This window comes from Molossus molossus, unplaced genomic scaffold (genome assembly GCF_014108415.1).
Source record: "Molossus molossus isolate mMolMol1 unplaced genomic scaffold, mMolMol1.p scaffold_m16_p_14, whole genome shotgun sequence".
NCBI lineage: Eukaryota > Metazoa > Chordata > Mammalia > Chiroptera > Molossidae > Molossus > Molossus molossus.
In genome coordinates this window covers 20,999,336-21,020,435 of record NW_023425349.1, presented here as the reverse complement: position 1 = coordinate 21,020,435, position 21,100 = coordinate 20,999,336, and the positions used below count along the sequence as shown (strand labels likewise).

General features: G+C 40.0%; 1 protein-coding gene across 1 annotated transcript; it reads left to right on the top strand.

Annotated features, from left to right (window-relative positions):
• The first annotated feature begins 184 nt into the window (after window positions 1–184).
• Window positions 185–12,924, top strand: ZNF483 (zinc finger protein 483). Its single transcript, XM_036261366.1, has 6 exons — window positions 185–225; window positions 1,965–2,505; window positions 5,727–5,815; window positions 6,637–6,763; window positions 7,153–7,248; window positions 11,019–12,924. The coding sequence occupies exons 2-6, from the start codon at window positions 2,118–2,120 to the stop codon at window positions 12,581–12,583; spliced, it is 2,265 nt and encodes a 754-aa protein (XP_036117259.1). The 5' UTR covers window positions 185–225; window positions 1,965–2,117; the 3' UTR covers window positions 12,584–12,924.
• Window positions 12,925–21,100: the final 8,176 nt, after the last annotated feature.

The window sequence follows — 21,100 nt, the reverse complement described above, 5'->3', positions numbered from 1 at the left end:
GCCCACCTGCTGCTTCCCAATGATCGTGCGCAACAGGCTAGGGTGGGAGCCTATGGAAAGCACAGCACTTTCGCAAAGCGAGACCAGCGCACTCCGGGAATCGTAGTTCTGCGCCCCTGCGCAGGCGCAGTGGTTCCCAGCCGGCTTGCGCGCGCAGCTGCTGCAGGATCAGTTTCTAGAAGCTCATTGCGGTAGCGTTGGTCCTGACTGCTGGTCCTGATGCAGGTAGTGGTTGTCCCGGGCCCCTAATTTGGGGGTCACCGCCAGGTCGCTGACTCTGAGGATGTACTTGGGGCAGGGTGGGGGCCGAGGGCAGGCGACCGACCTGGCTGTACGCTCCCAGAGTCGCGCTCCTGTGGGAGGTGGACACTGTCCTAAATGAATGAGCTTTTCTCCATCCCCTCCCTGCTCCCGGGGTCTTGCAACTTCGGCGTTTTTGCATTTTCGGCGGGAAAATTTCTTGTGTGTGCGTGGGGGAGTGGGGAAGGGCTGCCCCGTGTATTGCAGGATGTTAAGCAGCATCCCTGTCTCTACCCGCGAGGTACCAACAGCATCCCTACCCCCTAGTCGTGGTAACCAAAATGTTTTCAGACGTTGCCAACGTCCCTAGTGAGGCAAATCCCCACCTGCCCCCTGTTGCAGAACTTCTTTCTTCCTGCGTCACATTTTCGCGGTGCTTGTGTTGTAAGCTCCCTTGAGACAGAGACGGCTGTCTTAGTAACCGCGGAGTCCCAGGTGCCCCGCAAGGCGCCAGGTACGTGATAGGCACCTACTGTTTGGCAGAGGAATAAATGATGTCATACATACTGTGTGCCGGGTTATGCGGTCGCAGGTGGATACTTGTTGGTACCATAGTTGCAACAGGAGGAGAGTGTTCTGGCACTCGCTGCGTTGTAGTACTCTCAGGCTGTATTGTCATTGCCAGTATTGTCACTTCCTGAGTGCACTGTGAGAGTGGGGACCCTGTCTGACCTGTCCATGCCTGTCTCCCTAGTGTCCATTTCCCAGCTCATTGAAGATCAGTTATTTGTAGAATGAAAGAATGCATGCCACACAGGACAGGTTGTCTGCAGAAGAGCACTTGCGGATCAGAGAAAGCTTCACACAGAGGTGACAGTTGAAAGGATGGAAAAGTGACAGTTTTAAAGAATGGAAAACGTTTGCTTGGAGAGGGAAAGAAGACAGCATTCCAAGGAGAAGGAATGGCGCTAGTGCAAAGAATGGAAGGGCATAGTGTGTCTGGGAACCGGGAGGTCCTTTATTGCAGTGTCCATCAGGGGCAGCTAGATAGAGCTCAAGAGATGAGGTCATCCAGGCAGGGTCTCTAGATCATTATGCATGGCCTCTGCAGTTTGAATTTTATCTGGTGACAGTTGGGGAGGGGTCCTATTGCGTATTAGAAGGAATCCTTAGGCTATAGTGTGATACCGAATTGGAGAAGCCTGCACTTAGGTAGTTTCAGTAGGATAGAATGAAGAGGTTCTTAGGAAATAAAACTTCCAGAATTGGGTTGTTGATTATGTGAGAAATTTTATAGGAAAATAGGAAATCAAGCCTCTGAGTTGAGCAACTATGAAATCAAGCTTCTGAGTTAAGCATCTGGTAGAAATACGTGGCCATTCACTGAAAGAGGGCAGGAGTTGATGAATAGGTTTTTGACTAGATCCTCCTGTAGCCCTGATCCTTTTCTGATCAGTTTTGCTTATGAGAATTATTTAGTCTGAAGAAACTGTTTTCTTGGAGGGTACTTTAATTACCTCTAAGTAACTCCTCAGTTTTTCACCTACAAAGAAAATTATGCTTTTAATTTAGTAGTTGGGCAGGGCTGTTTTAGGTCTCTGAGAGTATATATCTATATGTAATCTATGTATCTATATGTCTATATCTATGAACCAAACCTGGAACAATATTTTTTAGGAGTAATGATTTGATTCACTTATTTAATATCTTATATTTCTTGACAGTTTCTGCAAGACCATAAGCTGAATCTTTGGAATCCTTGATATTTGCTGTGTATAGTGCCTGTTGGTGGACTGTACTGATATTCAGTTGGAGTCTGAAGGGGACTGAATTCCCGCTGGTGACATACATTGCAAGCCATAGTGCCTGTGAACAAGATGACGACTGTCTCCCCAGAGCCTGAAACTCTGGCCTCACATGAACAAAACAAGGTCCTAAGAATGGATACATGTGAGGATGAAGAAGCTATCCAAAGAGGAAACACTGCTGACCCAGAGTCTTTCAGACAGAGGTTCAGGTGGTTTTGTTACTCAGAGGAGGCTGGACCCAGAAAAGCCTTGAATCAGCTCTGGGAGCTCTGCATTCAGTGGCTGAGACCAGATATCCACACGAAAGAACAGATTTTAGAGCTCTTGGTGTTTGAACAATTCCTGACCACTTTGCCGGGGGAGATCAGGATTTGGGTGAAGTCACAACATCCTGAGAATAGTGAGGAAGTGGTGACCTTAATAGAGGATTTGACCCAGACGCTTGACAAAAAGGAAGGTGAGATTTATAGATGGAGGGAAGAAGTGGTGAGCTCTCCTTAGCGTATGCGAGTGAACTCCCCAAAAGATAGCAATTTATTGCCAAAGAGGAGACTAAGACTAAGTTTGGAGGTGGGACTGTGTTTGAATTGCCCCTGCCTTTTACTCTGTGATTTTGGAGAAGCTATATCACCTCTTAGAACTTTATTTTTTTTAATATGCTTTTATTTATTTATTTTTTTAATCTTTTTTTTTAAATTCTCACCCGAGAACATTTTTTCATTTTTTTGTTCAAATAGAGTGGGAGGGAGAGGGAGAATCATTGACATGAAAGGGACACATTGAGTGGTTGCCACCGCACAACCCAACCAGGGCCGGGGACAAACTGCATCTGAGGTACATGCCCTTAGCGGGAACCAAACCCGGGTCTCTCTGGACCGCAGGCTGACGCTCTAACCGCTAAGCAAAACTGGCCAGGGCTAAATATGTTTTTATTTATTTTTATGATAGAGAGGAGAGGAGAGAGACACTGATCAGCTGTTTCCTGCATGCCCCCTACTGGGGATCAGCCACAACCAGGGCATGTGCCCTGACCGGGAATTGCACTGGTAACCTCTTGGTGTATGGGAAAACGCTCAATCCACTGAGCTACATCAGCCTGGTGAACTTTATTTTTTTTTATCTGTAAAGAGGGGATCCCATCTTATCTATAGTGTTATTGTGAGGATTAAAGAAGGTAAGGTATAATACATGGTGGATGCTCAAGAACTATTAATTTCTCCCTGGCCAGTGTTGCTCAGTAATTAGAGTGTCTGCCTTTGCATGGAAGGGTCACAGGTTCTATTCCCGGTCAAGGACACATACCTGGGTTGCAGGTTCAATCCCCGGACCCAGTGAGGGAATGTCAGGGAGGCAACCAATCGATGTGTCTCTCTCTTTCCCCCTTTATCCCTCTCTTCCACGCTCTCTAAAAATCAATGGAAAAAATATCCTCAGGTGAGGATTAACAACAACAACAAATATATATATATATATATATATATATATATATATATATAAAATTTCTTTTCCTCCCCTTGAGTAAGAGGGGACTTCAGAAGGCAGGAAAGAAATGATCTGAAAACGCTTGGAGTCACTGGCATATCATCCAGCCAGGCCTTAACTTCCAGCTCCATTGTATACAGTAGCACTTTTCTAGAATGGAGCTGTCCAACCTGTGATGATGGAAATGTATTCTGCACTGTTTTACACTTCAAGTTTAGAACATGAAGTGTGGCCAGTACAAATAAGGAATGATTTTTTTTTTTTAATCCTCACCCGAGGACATTTTTCCATTTTTTGTTCAGATAGAGCGGGAGGGAGAGAGAGGAAGAGAGAGAGAGAGAGAGAAACATCGATGTGAAAGGGACACATCGAGTGGCTGCCACCCGCACGACCAACCAGGGCCGGGGACAAACTGCAACCGAGGTACGTGCCCTTAGTGGGAACCGAACCTGGGTCTCTCTGTACCGCAGGCTGACGCTCCAACCCCTGAGCCAAACCGGCCAAGGCAGGAATGAATTTTTAATTAAACTTACATTTAAATAGCTCTATGTGGCCAGATGCTACCCCATTGGATAGTGCAGTTTCATAGTCTTAGGGAGCAGCTGACTTACATTTTCATAATTACATTATTATACATTATATATAAGTATAAAATATAAACTATGAATTATAACATTCTGTCATTGTAAAATATTGATGAAAAGACTTCTAGGGTGGTTAGCCCTTTGAGAGCATGTGGTTCAATTTTTATAAAATATATGCTACAAATATTCCATATATTTTTGTATATGATTTACCATAAGGCTCCCAATACATATGTGTGACAGTTTTTTAGTTTGTTTGTTTTTTAATCCTCACCCGAGGACATTTTTCCATTTTTTGTTCAGATAGAGTGGGAGGGAGGGAGAGAGAGAGAGAGAAACATCTACGTGAAAGGGACACATCGAGTGACTGCCACCCACACGACCCAACCAGGGCCGGGGACAAACTGCAACTGAGGCACGTGCCCTTAGCAGGAACCGAACCCGGGTCTCTAGGGACTGCAGGTGGATGCTCTAACTGCTGAGCCAAACCAGCCAGGGCATGTGTGACAGTTTGTATTTTACCAGGAGTTCTGAGATAGATGGGGAAATAGTGTTTACCTCCACAGGCTTACTTTGTGGTCACGCGGTTCATTGGTGTATCTAAAACTTGGACTTCCTGACTCCTCTCTGACTTGTCTGTCACTGCAACATGGTGCTTCTACAAAATTGGGGCTTCTGTGTGGAGGCCTCTGCAATCAAGAAGTTCATGAATTGGCCCAGTTGGTGTGGCTCAGTGGTTGAGCGCCGTCGGATGCACCAGGAGGTCGGATGCACCAGGAGGTCGCAGATTCGATTTCCTGTCGGGGCACATGCCTGGGTTGCCACCTCAATCCCCAGTAGGGGGTTTGCAGGAGGCAGCCGATTGATGTTTCTATCTTTCTATCCCTCTCCTTCTCACTGAAATCAATAAAAACATTTTAAAACATTTAGTTCATGAATTGATTGCTCTAACATTGTGTAAGATAGAGCAGTTTCCTTAAAACCCTCTTTTCTCTGATTGCAGTTCTTAATTTCCATTGATTGTCTAATCAATAAGCTGCCTAAAATTATTTTTTTATAAGAATATGAAGTATGAGTTAAAAAAATACTTTTCCCTTATTAGAAATGCTGTTACTATCTCAGGGTATTTAATATATTCAGTTCATATGCTCAGATTCCTAATTTTTGTCTTTAGGAGACTGTTGGTGACTTCAGAGTCCATTCTTGAGACCAGCTTGGTGCTTTCATTTAATGAGTGACTCTTGTGCAAAGCATTGTGGTAGGACTATGACACAAATGAATACATAAAATCGTATGTGGTTTCACCTTAATACATCTTATAAATATTTTTAAAATAATAATTATGCAAATTAAATACCTTAAACTGTGGGTGTATGGAATGAATGAAATCAGTTTTTTGTGAGCTTGGGAATTGAAAGGTTAATTTACAAGATAGAGGATAACTTGGGTTTCAATAGGAAACTATCTGTGGCTCTTCTTTCTATTTTAAAGAGTAGGAGAAAACTTTTTTTTTTTGTTTCTTACAACCATTTTTTCCAGAGACATACATAAGAATTTCTATTCTGAGGAATTCATTTGAAAGACTGGGCGATATTTTTTCTTCCCTTCCTAGATCCAGTTTTTCAAGATTCTGTAATTTCCCAAGAGGAGAACCCTGAGGAAGATAAAACGGTTTCTGTCCTTCCAAATACTGAGTCCAGAGTAAGTTTCCTTTCATTGGTTTTAATTCCGTGTGTGTGTCTGTGTGTGTGTATGCATTTTTTTTTTTTTTTAATCCTCACCTGAGGATACTTTTACATTTATCTTCAGATAGAGTGGGAGAGAGAGAAACATTGATGTGAGAGGGACACATTGATTGGTTGCCTTCCACATGACCTGGACCAGGGCCAGGACCAAACCGCAACCAAAGTACATGCCTTTGACTGGACTCGAACCTATGACTCTTTGACTCTTCATTCCTCCAGCCGACTGCTGAGCCAAACCAGCCAGACTTGTTTTCATTCTTATGTGAATACTTCCTGACCTCCCACTGAGTGGTATAACAATACTAGATAGAATAATTAAGTCAGTCTCCTATTCACATTCTTCAAAGTTATTCTTCACATTCTATTTTATTTCAGTTTGGGGAATTTGTCACAAGTCTGACTCTAATAAAAGCAAAAACAATTATTTGCTAAAATTTAAGTTATTCCTGCTAAAATTAATCTGGTGAAAATAGAATTATATTTCCTAGCATGATGAAAAACATCCCTACCTGGATAGTGTTGAAAAATAAAAAGCAGTCCTTACAATGCCCATAAAAAGATAAGGATGTTTTAACCTTACTGCTGTTAATGATTTTCTGCATATTTTAGCCAATGCAATAAGCTAAGAAGGAAATAGATAAGTATTGGTAGCTTGGTTTGGAATCCTTAGAAATGTAAATACTATCAGAACTAATACTTTACAGCCTAACCACTTCTCTGAAATCTTAGGATCTATTTAGGAATAATCCAATGCAAAAAGACTGTTTGATGTTCTAGGAACTCATGACACTCAAGGATATAGCTGTGAACTTTTCTAGAGGAGAGTGGAAGAAGCTGGAACCTTTTCAAAAGGAGCTATATAAAGAAGTGCTACTGGAGAACTTTAGGAACCTGGAATTTCTGGGTAAAGACACCTTCTTTTTATGATTTAGCATCTAAGCTGAGTATTTTTATTTTTATTTTTTGTCCATTGTTATTGAAAGATAAGTGCTATTAACTGTTTTGGCTGGGCATGCAGGGGTGATATGATTAATCCTAAAAATGGGCCCTGAAAATTACTTTTGCTGCATTGTTTTCTCCAAAAAAGAGTCTTTGCTTCATTGAATTGGAAATGTTCAGCATCATTTTGCTGTCATCAAGGCCATACCTTTCCCCTGTTTTCTCCTCAAATTTCAATACCGACGTATGATGTGATCGCATCCTCTCTTCCCTGGAGAACCAGAGCTGTGTGTGAATGTTGGTTGTCTTCGTGCTATGGAAACAGCCATTTTTGATTCTTTTCTCTATGAGCAGGCTTTCCAGTTTCCAAATTAGATTTGGTTTCCCAGATAACATGGGTCGAACTGCCGTGTCTGATGGAAAAAGAAGTCTCGAAAGGCTCCAGACCAGGTGAGTTGGTGAAAAGTAGACAAGGAAGTTAAAACAGTTGTTTGCTAAGTTATTTGGGAAGAGCTTTTGAAATGTTGGGTGGGCCATCTGCTAAAATTAAAATAAAATGATGATTAGAATATACACTGCCTTCCTGGAATGTTCATTTTCACAGGGGAGACTGTTAGTTTGGCTTCTCTGAGAAGTAGATGCCAAGACATGATTAGCCATGCCAGAGACTTACTAGGAGAAACCCCAGTGAAAGAAAACGGGGTGGGCGCTGGAAGAGCCAGGAGTGATGTCAGAGCACGATGTAGGTATAACACCTGTGAACGAGAAGGAAGGAAGGGTGCGTAGGAAGAATCTCAGACTAAAATGCAGTTTAAGAACACTTTGGCAAGGCCAAAAAAAAGAGTCCTGGAGCCAGAGTTGCCTCTCAGAGTCCGATGTCTCAGAAATGGACCTGCAACGGAGAAACTGGTCATTGACTAGGACCAGCATGGGAAGGTGGCCTTGGCGTGAGGCCATGGTGCACTCATAGAGCAACAACAGGTGCTGTTCGCTGTCAGTTAAGTGCCTCAGCAGAGATTTGAAAGGTGCGTTTTTATGGACACCATAGGTACAGATAGCAAAACAAAAAATGTTAGTAATGGGATTTATGTTATATTAATGGCATGTATAAGGAGCAATGGAAAAATATAGGAGCAACAGCTTAATTAGCATTTGAGTTGAATCTTTAAGGATAATTACAAATTCATCCAGAGGATAGCATGTAGAATATAATTCATTTTTGTTTAAAGGAATAAAGTGCACATATACATGAATATGTCTGAATATATAGGTATATTTGGATTTTTTTTAATCCTCACCTAAGGATATTTTCCCATTTATCTTCAGATAGAGTGCTAGGAAAGGAGGGAGAGAGAGAGAGAGAGAAATATCTATGTGAGCGAGAGACAGCGATTGGTTGCCTCCCACAAGACCCTGACCAGGGAGGGGGACTGAACTGCAACCAAGGTATGTGCCCTTGCCAGGAATCAAACCTGCAACTCTTTGGTCCTTGGGCCGATGTTCTAACCACTGAGCAAAACTAGCCAGGGCTATATGGATTTTTAATATCTAGAGAACATTTATGTTAATACTGGTTATCTTTGAGGGATTTTTTTTTCTTTATCCTTTCCTTATGTTAAAATTTAATAAATATATAAAATTTACATTTGAAAAACAATTATTTAATATCAATACCTTAGTTTGTTTATTTATTTTTGGTACGTGCCCCTTGCAGGAACCGAACCCGGACTCTCTGGCCCACAGGCTGACGCCACAACCGCTGAGCCAAACCGGCCAGGACAATACCTTAGTTTATTTTACCTTAGTTTATTTTAAAGAAAAAAATCCCAATGATTCACTTTGTGCTATTCCATCTTCTTATCTATTCATTTCAGTCAATCTATTGGCTGTTTCCAGTATAGTTACACAAATAAAGGACAGCAGTTGGTTTATGTTTAAGTAGTATTTGTGAGAGTATTTCTAAAAGTGGATTCTAAGAATGTTTTGAGTAAAGCATTTATATTTATACCAATACTAAGCAGCATTAGTATAAATATATGTCCTTCCATTATATAAAAGAAGCATCATTTAGGTGTACAACTTGTTTAAAAAGTCATTTGCAATAGACTGGAGGAAAAAAGTTTTTGACAGGCAAAGTAGAGTCAATAACCACAATTTATTTAAAAAAAAAAAAAAACTCATGTAAAACAATAAGAAACACTGAGTTAAATGGTCAAAGAACTTGAGCAGATAGCTGATAAAATTAAAAATAACTGACAAAATAAAAATTTAAATAGCTATGGACGTGAAAATAATGCTCCAAGTCACTAGTCAGCAATGAAATATACATTTCTTTTTAAAGATACTTAAAATTGATTTTTAGAAAGAGAGGAAGGGAGAGGGAAACATCAGTTGGCTGCCTCCTGCAGGCCCTCTACCAGTGATTGAGCCCACAACCCCGGGTATGTGCCCTGACTGGGAATTGAACCTGCAACCCCTCGATGCACTGGATGATGCCCAACTGAGCTACAATGAAGTATACATTTAAAGCAACAATACTATTATAAATCAAATTCACCAAGATGTAAAGAATGATCATTTGACTAGAGATGAGGACTCAAGTACTTCTCATCATGCTCCATGTGATAGTATACCTTTTCTACCCTTTATTTCAGTAGTTACATTTTTATGACTGTTGAGGAAATATTAATCATTTGATAAACATTCAGAAGGGAATAATAAAACTGTAATATATTGTTATATTAATACATAAACAAATATTACAATATATAATTATTATGTAATTTATTAAAATTATTTTTATGAAGAATGACCAATGAAATGAGAAAGAATTTTGAATGAGAAAAGTAATCCTATATATTATGCATAGTTTTTCTGTTCTAAAATATAAAGCAATTTCTAGCCCCGGCTAGTATGACTTGGTTGGTTGGAGCATTGTCCTATACACTGAAAGGTTGTGGGTTCAGTTCTCCATCAGAGCACTTAACCTAGGTTGGAGGTTTGATTCCCCATTGGGGTGTGTAGGTGAGGCAACCAATCGATATTTCTCTTGCACATTGATGCTTCTCTGTCTCTTTCTTTCTCTTTTTCTCTCCCTCCCCAGTCCCCTCTCTCTAAAATAATCAATAATTCGTATCCTTGGGTGAGGATTAAAAAATAAATAAATAAAATCAAAATATTTATTTTTTGTTGTAGTTTCTAGAAGAAAATACACGGAGTTATTAACAGTAGTTAATTTTTGGGTAATAGGATTTTGTATTTTATAGTTATCTGCTTAAAAAGTAATTTTATAAAAGTGACAAGGTCTCATGATTAAGAACCAAGATGATGATGTGGTTAATAAATGAATTCAAAGTTCAGAGAAGGGCATAACGAGTAGCGGAAAAAGTTCTGTGGAGATTGCAGGACTTGAACCCTAGGCCCTGTCAAATATAAATGTTTCTGATAGTGAAGGTGCTGCGTGATGCATTCTATGTAGTGTGAAGTGTTTAGAGTAAAAGAATAGGATTGAAAATGCTGTAGTATATTAGGGACAGTAAATGGATGCCTGATTAGTGTGTCCATAAGGTTGCTAGGGCCAGATAGTGGTAACCTTTGGAAATCTAGCATAGATGTAATTGCATAGCACATCTATAAACTCGGTGCTGTTGGACTGCTTTAAGGAGAGGCAATATAGTGTAGGGATCAAAAACCTGGGCTTTAGTGTCACACTGGGTTAAAAATAGGGCACTACCACTTACAACATGTGTGACCTTGGGCGAAGCTGCTTACATTCTATGTGCCTACTTGTCAAATCCATAAAACAGGGATAGTAAGAGGGCCTACTTCATAGAGTTGTTGTGAAGATTAAGTGAAATACAAGTAAAATGTTTGATATTTGGCCTGGCATTTGGTAAGTATTCAATGAATGTTTGCACTATTGTTATTACTGTTTGAAAAATGAATAGATTGGATATAGGAAGAATAGTTTGAACCTGTTACAGAAATTTGAAATGAGGGTGAGAACTTGGATTTCTAACTAGAAAGCATACACTTTTTCTCTTCCTCAATATTTTTCCAATCCCTAATGTTACCTACTTTCTCTATATCACTTTTCCCTTCTTTGTTTTATAAGACTCTATTTGAGAACGGTCCAAGTCATAATCCTTATAGTCATTACTGCCCAAATACAGCACCTTCCTTTATTACAAACAGGAAATATTCTATGTTATTTCTTTTAGAGTGTGAACCTAGAGGTGAATTGAAGAAATCTGTTCAGAATCAAGATGTTCTTATGGATGAATCAACGTTAGATAAAATAATAGAAAAGTACTTAATGGGCAGTGATTTTGACTTGATGGGAGAATCTTCCAAACACAGCAGACTAGAGGAGGGTCGTAGCACTAAGGAATATTCACAAGGAGCAGGTGCACGAAAGAAAACTCATGGGAAAGGCAACAAGGGTGAGGAATTTGACCCAGAAAAGGGCCCCTTTGGAAGTAATTTCAGGGAAACTTCGGATATAATTAAACATCTGAGAGTCTACTTAAAGAAGAAATCTAGGAGGCATAACGAATGCAAGAAGCCCTTTAGTTTTCATTCAGATCTTGTTACGAACCGCAAAGAGCACACTGGAGAAAAGCCACGGAAATGTAACGAAGGCAGGAAAGTCTTAAGTCACTCTTCCTCTCTTGCTGAACGTCAGAAACACCAGAAAATTTATATGGGGACTAAGCCCCAGAAGTGCAGTAACTGTGGGATAGACTTTACTCAAAGCTTATCCCTTGTTAAGAGAAGAAAAACCCCTATATGTGAGAAATGTCGGAAAAGTGAATGTCAGGATACAACCTCGAAGAAGGATGAGAGAGTAGAGACTGGAGAAAAAACCCGCAAGTGTAGCAAATGTGGAAAAGCCTTTGGCCATAGCACCTCACTGACCAAACAGAGAATTCACAGCGGGGAAAAACCCCATCTGTGCGATGACTGTGGAAAAGCTTTCAGTGACAGGTCACCCCTCACACCACGTCACAGGACTCACAGTGGAGAGAAACCCTTCAAATGTGATGACTGTGGGAAAGGTTTCACCCTCACCGCCCACCTCATTAAACATCAGAGAATTCATACTGGAGAAAAACCCTATAAATGTAAAGAATGTGGGAGACCCTTTAGTGACAGTTCATCTCTTATTCAACATCAGCGAATTCATACTGGAGAAAAACCCTACACGTGTAACAATTGTGGAAAATCCTTTAGTCATAGCTCATCCCTTTCCAAGCATCAGAGAATTCATACTGGAGAGAAACCCTATAAATGTGGTGAATGTGGAAAAGCCTTTAGACAGAATTCTTGCCTCACCCGACATCAGAGAATTCACACTGGAGAAAAACCATACTTATGTAACGATTGTGGAATGACTTTTAGCCATTTTACATCTGTAATTTATCATCAGAGACTTCATTCAGGAGAAAAACCATACAAATGTAGTCAGTGTGAGAAAGCCTTCCCTACCCATTCACTCCTTAGTCGTCATCAGAGGATTCACACTGGTGTAAAACCCTACAAATGTAAGGAATGTGGAAAGTCCTTCAGTCAGAGCTCCTCTCTTAATGAACATCATCGAATTCATACTGGAGAGAAACCCTACGAATGTGACTATTGTGGAGCAACCTTTAGCCGAAGCTCCATTCTTGTAGAACACCTAAAAATTCATACTGGAAGAAAAGAATATGAATGTAACGAATGTGAGAAGACATTCAAAAGCAATTCAGGCCTCATTAGACATCGAGGATTTCACTCTGGAGAGTAATCCTTGGACTAGAGTAAGGTGGGGGGAAATTTACTAACAATGGTCCCTTATTGGAAACCTGGATACAAATCACCACCATACTGCTTAGTAGCTGCAACTTGGATGGGTTGACATCTAGGAAAAATGGCCTTTTTCCCATTCCTCCTTCTTTGAAAGGATGTTAACTTTTGGAAGATGGTAGTTAGGGCCGATAAATTCCTGCGGGCAGTAAAAATAGTACAAGATATGAATTGATTGTAAAAGACCAAATATGAATTTAAAAATCAGGGGAAGGGTACCCAGGACCTATCTTTTTAACCTCTTCAGGAGATTTCCCTTTCTCCCAGCTTCCCCTTCCACTACCCTGCAGTGTAACAGGGAACTTGATTGGAGTCGGATCCCCTGGGTTCTGTCCCAGTTTGCCAACCAATCCGCTGTATAAACTTGGGTGAAATCATTTGACCTTTCTGAATTTCATTTTCTGAACTGGTAGAAGGAAGGGTTGGGACTAATAATTTCTAAGCTGTATTTTTTTGTACCTCATATTTTCTGAAGCTGTGGAAATTGTTAAACGTGTTTGATTGATTGGAATTTTCAAGTTTCTGCAGTAGAAAAGGACTCCTTTAGGATACTGAACTTCTGGCTTAGTGAGACTGTAGTCTCCTTTCTGAATACTGGATGCCTTGAATACTTGATGCTAGAGTGCTACAAACAGGAACAAGTCAGGGAAGCCGAAACAAGTTTGCCTTCAGGGAGTGTTTTAGTTGGACGAAGCACCCTAACCTCTTTTTTCTTGGGACATTGGCTGAGAGGATTGGGGATCTAGAGGGCACGCACCAGAGCCATCTGAGACGCGAGAGTTACAGTCCTAGGAAAATGGACTGGGGAGTGGTGTGGGGGGCGGGGGAGGAAACGGGTGCTGAAAACAGCTATCGTGGACGGGTTGCCTTTTGCAAAATAGAGTTTTATTTTTTTAAACGTTGCCTATACTAAGTACAGCTTCCGATAATTGGAGTGTAAACATTCTTTGTGGCAAAGGTCACAAGCTAAAGTTGGGCCCTTTGACATGTTTTATTTGGTCTTCATGGCAAGGTTTTGTATGTGTGTGTGGAATTAGTTGCCACCATTTAAAAAATAAGAAATTTCATACCAAAAAAAAAAAAAAGGCTTGTCTTGAAAAATATAAGGGATGACAACACTAGACTCATATTTCAGGTGGCTTGAGACCTTTAGCTGGGAAATCTACTCTTCTTGCCAAGTTCTCTCAGTCATATAACCTGCCCGTGGTAGGAATTTGATATTCTGATCCGCTACCAACTGGAGAATACATATTCTAAATCTAAAGGGACTCCACTGATAGTCAAATTCAGGAAAAGAATATAGAAATGATCATACGTTTTCACTTAAGTTTTCTATTGTGAGTTTAGACCTCAAAGGAATGGAGGAGACAGATGTTAGCGGGTTGTCCCTTACTAATGTCATTGGTGGAGTTTGAGTAATAGTTTCTAACTGAAAAGGGGACTAAAAACCCTAAGTCAGTTAGGTTTGGGTCTCAGGTCATAGGGTTCTGGAGAAGCCCCACTGATTCAACAGTGGTACAGAGCTGCTGAAGTTGAAATCGGAGGCAGTGCGTATAAAAAGAGAACTGAAGCAAAAATCTTTCGGTTTATCGAAGCAAAGAGATCCCTAGTGCTCACCTGAGACGCAGCAATGTTTGCGGTGATTTTGTGGGTTTAGGTTTGCACTGCTACCTCTGGATAGTGGTTTTGGTTTCTGCCTTGTGCCCTCACTCCCCCAAAGCCTATAGTTCAAATATTGCTGTATGATAAATCGATCTGCATAGTTATTGCTAAAGAGACTGACCAGAGACATTTAGCCCTAAAGGACTGACTTATGAGAACCATTCACCCTGATTTAAGTTTTTTTAAAGATATAAACCCTGGTTTGTTTTTCTCTGAAAATATATAAACCCTAGTTTGTTTGTTTTTTTGTTTTTGTTTTTGTTTTCTGGGAAAAAAAGAATTTGTAGAAAGAATTAAATTTGTAAGAATCTTCAGAAGAGGCGCCCTGGCCGGTTTGGCTCAGCTGTTGGAGCATCAGCCCATGGACCAGAGAGGCCCGGGTTCAGTTCCCACTAAGGGCACGTACCTCAGTTGTGGTTTGTCCCTGGCCCCGGTTGGGGTCATGTGGGTGGCAGCCACTCAATGTTTCTCTCTCGCATCAATGTTTCTCTCTCTCTCTTACTCCCTCTCTCCCTCTTACTCCCTCTCTCCCTCCTCCTCTATCTGAAGATAAGTGCAAAAATGTCCTCGAGTGAGAATAAAAAAAAATTAAAAAACAAAATTCTTCAGAAGAGGCTTGCTCCAGGATGTTTATTTGAAAATGATGACCTTGCTGTTTTAATGGGTTTCTACTGAAGACATTTCTTTCAAGTTCCACCATGAGACAAGTTTTCTCCTGTCAACAAGTTTGCTTTTCTTTACTTATTTTAGAATTCTTTTTTGATGTGGTAAAAATACATAACGTGAAACTGACCTTTTTAACCCTTTCTGGATGTACAATTCAGTGGCATGAAGTACATTCACATTATTGTTCAGTCATCACCACATTCATCCCAGAGCTTTTCCCATCACCCCAAACTGAAATTCTGTTCCGTTACCAATAACTCCCACTCTTCCCTCCCCTAAGCCCCTGGTAACCCTGTTCTCCTATCTGGTTCTTACTGATTTGATTCTTCTAGAAACCTCATATAAATGGATTCATTCAATGTTTGTCCTTTTGTGCTGGCTTGTTTCACTTATCGCAGTGTTTTTAAGGTTCGTGTTGTAGTTTGTGTCAGAATTCCATTCCTTTTTAAGGATGAATAAGATTCCATTGTATGTATATACTACATTTTGTTCATTCATCTGTTGATAGACATTTAGGTTGTTCCCATTCCACTATTTTGGCTATTGTTAATAACACCACTGTGAACATTGTTGTACAAATACCTGTTTGAGTCCCTGCTTTCGGTTCTTGAAGTGGAATTGGCTGGAAGTCCTCAAGTTTCATCTTTGCAGTATATGACAGGATTTCCTTTTTTTAAGGCTGAGTAATATTTCATTGTGTACATATGCCACATTTTTAAAAAAATCCATTCATCCGTCGATGCACATTTAGGTTGCTTCTACCTCTTGGCTATTGTGAATAATGCTGCAGTGGACATGAGTGTGCAGATATCTCTTCGAGATCTTTTGTCAAGTCTTTTGGATATATACGCAGATATCGGATTGCTGAATCGTATGGTAATTCCATTTTTAACTTTTTGAAAAACCTCCATGCTGTTTTCCATAGCAGCTGCAGTATGTTACATTCCTACCAACAGTAGAGAAGGGTTTCTTCATACCCTAGCAACACTATATTTTTCTGTATTTTTGATAGTGGCCATTCTAACACATTTGGTTTTGATTTGCATTCTCCTGATGATTAATGAAAATCTTTTCATATGCTCGTTAACCATTTGTATATCTTAAAGGAATTATCTATTTAAGACCTTTGCCTATTTTTTTCCTCTGCCCATTATTTAATCAGGTTTTTGTTTTTACTTATTTTATTTTTAATACTTAATTTATTAATTTTTTATTATAGATGTCCCTCCTTTTTCCCCTTTGATACCCTCCCTCCATCCTCTGTGTGCCCCCCCCCAATATAAGTTCTTTGGTTTACCTCTTCCTGCCCACCTAACCCCTTCCCTCTGAGGTTTGTCAGTCTGTTCCCTATTTCCATGACTCTGTATCTGTTTTGTTCATCAGCTTATTTTGTTTATTATATTCCATAATAGTGAGATCATGTGATATTTGTCTTTTTCTGACTGACTTATTTCACTTAACATAATGCTCTCCAAGTCTTTCCATGTTGTCTCAAAGGCTAAGAGATTTTCCTTTCTTACAGCTGTATAGTATTCCATTGTGTAAATGTACCACAACTTTTTTTATCCACTCATCTAATGATGGGCACTTGGGCTGTTCCCAGATCTTAGTTATTGTAGATAGCGCTGTTAACTGTTTTTTAAAATCCATTCCAGATATTAATACCTTGTCACATTTACGATTTTCAAGTGTCTTCTCCCATTCCATTGGTTCCATGGGAACTGTTTCCATTTTCTTGGCACTGTTTCCTTTGCTGCACAGCAGTTTTTAAATTTTATGTAGTCCCATTTGCCTATTTTTTGCTTATTTTTCTCCTGTGCTTTTGGTGTCATGCCCAAGAAATCATTGCCAAATCCCATGTCATGAAATTTCCTCCCCCTATGTTTTCTTTTAGGAGTTTCATACTTTCAGTACAGTTTCATAAATTGGCAATTATTATTTTATAGCATTTCCACTTACACACTGAAGAATTTTAGCATCTGTGTCCATGGCTCGTTTTTTGGAGTCTGCTTCAGAGACATGATCACAAATATTTTCAGTATTAGACAGTGGAACAAAGCAATGAAGAAACATCATTCTCTTGCTTTAAAATGCCAGTATATCTGGTCTTTTGACTTGACACAGCTAGAGTTCCTCTTATAATAGAAACAGATTTTTCTATCTAGCTGAAATTCTTCTCTGATAGATGGAAAATTGTCAAAAACATTTGTTCTAAGTGAGTCTTTAGGTAATGAATTGACATTTCTTTGTAAATTTGGATGTTCTCTGAGACAATATACCCAAATTTTTCACTTGTCTGTGTCTTATGTTATACAACTCATCTAAAGCTGAAGATAAATACTTGGCAATTTTTAAAATTTTGAATCAATTGATCTTTGATACCATTAGAAACTTCTTGTATTCTGTGAGCACAATTACTTACAGGATTAATTGGTATTTTCAGTATTTGTAAATATCTTTTTAAGTATCTTCCTTGTAAATTTCTAACTAAATCAACCTACCTAAACTAATATATTCTTATCATTTCTCCATCCAAGATTCTTTTCTGTGTGTGTGAGAATTCAGACTTTTATAGCTGGCTAAGTTTATAAGCTCAAATCCTGGTAAAAAGTTGTTTAAATTTTGTATTGGAAATTTAGTTCTCATGTGACTAATGTCTTTGATTCCTTTTTGACTATTAGAAGAATACGTATCAAACTTACTAGATTGTTGCTGAAAAGTGACTACTATTAGGTATTGTCTTAAATATTGTCTAGTGTGGTATCTTTAACACTTTGCTGTACAGCAGACAGCTTTCTCATCTTGCTGTGCCTGCAGTAAGTTGCACTTGCCCTTCGTCATTGAATGTGTACCCTGCCCTCCTCCACGCTTTTTCTCTGCCGTGCTGGTCATGGTACTAGCTTCTGTATTGCACTGATTTCTGCCACAGTAATATGCCTTCATTTAAAATCTAAATATTTTTCTGTATTTTTGAACCTAGAAAGCAGTTTAAGTATAATTAAAGTACTAAGAATCTCAGTTTATGATTCCGATTTACATCAGTATTGCCAGAATGTGCGCTCTCTGCATAGGTGTACTTCAGCTTGTGCTGTGTACGTAAAATATCCAAGTGAGCACATTGTAATGTTACTTCAGTGCATAGAAAACAGTCATCTAAACTGAATCAGTCTGTTGATACTGACTAGATTGGTGATTTATCTGTGATGCTAGAAATAATGCACGTTCCTGTACAAGTGTTACAGCAGCAATGTCCTATGCGATACAACAGTTCAAGTGAATTGTAGTTCTACTGAAACAATAAAGTTGTGTTTAATGGAAAAATATTTACTGTGCTTTGTTTTTTGTTTTTTATCATGAAACGTGGCACTATCCATATTTCCAGTTCTCAGTAGCATTAAATGGCTACCATACTGGACAGTACAGAGTTAGCTAACCACAGAGGACCCCCAAAATCAAAGTGGCTTAATTCAGTAGTTTATTTCCCATGCAACCTTTCAACATTTGTAGCTAGGCCATCTGGAACATACCACCTCCAAGATCCCAGAGAAAGCAAGAACTGGAGCATTATATAATGTTTTAAAGCCTTGGTCGAAATAGCTTAGGACCATGGGCCCCTGCTGGGCACCATGGCGTTCCAGGGCACTGTAGCGAACTCACAGCAGATATTTAAAATTTTAGGGACACACATCTAAACAATTGGACACGTCACCAACTGCTACTGTTATGTTGTTTATACTTATTTAGCAATGGAACTGTCAGGTATTTCTTTGGGCCTAATGGCATTGTGTCATGTCAAGTCCAGTGATCTACTTGGCAGCAATTCTGACCTACCTGTAAGCATCAGTCTGAAACATTGTGGCAAGAACTTTAAATGTGTTCATCTGAAATACTGTATCAAAAATAGCACTGTTACCTGGCTGGTTTGGCCCAGTGGTTGAGTGTCAACCCATGCACCAAGAGTCACCGGTTCAATTCCCAGTCAGGGCACATGCCCAGGTTTGGGGCCAAATCCCCAGTGGGGGGCATGCAGGAGGCGGCCAGTCGATATTCTCTCTCATCAATGTTTCTATCTCTCTCTACCTCTTCCTTTCTCTCTAAAAATAAATAAAGAAAAAACAATTTTTTTAATAACACTATCTTCTTTAATACTTGATTCAAAAAATTGTGCATAGATTGTCAAGAGTACTTAAAACCTTTCCAAAATTCCAGCAATAACCAATCAAAAATGTAATAGGAAAAAATATCCTATTTTCGTTAGTGGCAAAATAATAAGACAAAGATTAGTTGAACACGTGAGTCTTAGGTATGGAACCAAATATCTAGGAACAGAACACATATTAAAGAAGTATTTCAAATCAGTGAGGGAAACATGGATTATTTCATACATTGTGTTGGAAAAACTGGCTTGTGACTTGGAAAAAGGATACCTACCTTACCATTGGGAGCAAAGTAAAGTCCAGAAAGAGATGTAGGTGAGAGTGGAGGAAACATCAAGACCTGTGTTCTAAGTTGAAAAAATACATTCATGCCCACGTGGGAGGCTTTCCCACAAAGTACGTACCTTGTGCTTGAGGATCTTACAGACTTTGGCCTTACGTGGTCTGTTTATTGTACTTCTTTCTCCTTCCAAGTAGCCAGGAGTCTGTAGCACTTTGGTGGTAACCAAGCTCTTGCCTGTGGCCAACATTTCGTACTGGACATAGTTTCCTTTTTAAAAATTAACTTCATTGAGGTATAATTTACATACAGTAAGATGCACACATTTAAGTGTACCATTTTACGAGTTTTGCAGATGTCTACCTTATGTAATCCCCACCCCCAAAACTAAAATCAACCCCCCAAAATTCTCTTTCTCCCTTTACAGTCAATCCCAATCCCTATTCCTCCTTTACCACAGAACTAACACAACATTTAAACTGATTAAAATTTACAGAATAAAACGGGAGAAAAATTTTATGACCTTGCGCTAGGCAATGATTTCTTCAGTGAAAAACTGAAAACATTAACCATTAGAGAAAAAAAGGGTAAATATGATCAAGATTTAAAATACACACTCCTGACTTCTGGTTTCTGGTCTGACATATGTTATACTTGGCAGTCATCACTCCATCCTAACAAGAAAAATTTGAACAAACTAAAAAAAATCAACTTTTAAAAAATCTTCACCTGAGGACACTTTTGCATTTATCTCCATATAGAGCGGGAAGGAGAGAGGAAGAGAGAGAGAGAAACATCGATGTGAAAGGGACACATCAAGTAGTTGCCATCCACACGATTCCAACCGGGGCTTGGGACAAACCGCAAGCGAGGTACGTGCCCTTAGCGGGAACTGAACCCGGGACTCTCTGGTCCACGGGCCGATGCTCTAACCGCTGAGCCAAACTGGCCAGGGCCCAACAACTCTAGATCTAGCAAAGAACTAAAGTCATGGGGCGAAATGCTGCCTTGGAAATTGGTGAGTCAGACAGGCGGACGCAGAAAATCACTGGTGACCGGAGGAGATGCCTAGAGCAGAAATCTCCACGTGGACCAGAGCCGTTAACAAGGTGCTGGGGGCTCAGTGTGCACCAGTTCGAGAGTTAAAAACACCAGGGGTGTTCTGTCTTGGGTGTGCCCACACTTTCCTGTTTTACATGTAAGGAGAGGACACAAAAGGGCAGGGACTTTTACTTTTTAATTGTATTGTAATAGTGGATAATTTGTTCATAAGACTCAGAACTCCAAAAGTAGGCATTTTGCAGATGTCTACCTTGTGTAACCCCCACCCCACACTACACAGTGTGAAGTCTTTCTCAGTCCTGTCCTGCAGGCACGCTTTAGTTTCCATGGGGAAAACCATTTCATCAGTTTATTATATCTTTGCAGAGGTTTTACACACACACTTTTCTCCCATTTTTTTACTGCACTATAATTTTTTTTTTCTTTACTGGTTTTAGTGAGAGAGGAAGGGAAAGGGAAAGAGAGAGAGAAACATCGATGAGAGAGCACTTCGATTGGCCGCCTCCTGCATGCCCCCCACTGGAGATTGGGCCCACAACCTGGGCATGTGCCCTGACCGGGAATCGAACTGGCGACCTCTTGGTGCATGGGTCGATGCTCAACCACTAAGCCACACCTGCCGGGCTCACTA

Excerpts from the sequence above, each read along its gene's own strand:
- ZNF483 (XM_036261366.1), top strand. The coding sequence starts at position 2,118 with ATGACGACTGTCTCCCCAGAGCCTGAAACTCTGGCCTCACATGAACAA. Across the intron at positions 2,506-5,726 it reads GACGCTTGACAAAAAGGAAG|ATCCAGTTTTTCAAGATTCT; the intron begins GTGAGATTTATA and ends TTCCCTTCCTAG. Across the intron at positions 5,816-6,636 it reads TTCCAAATACTGAGTCCAGA|GAACTCATGACACTCAAGGA; the intron begins GTAAGTTTCCTT and ends TTGATGTTCTAG.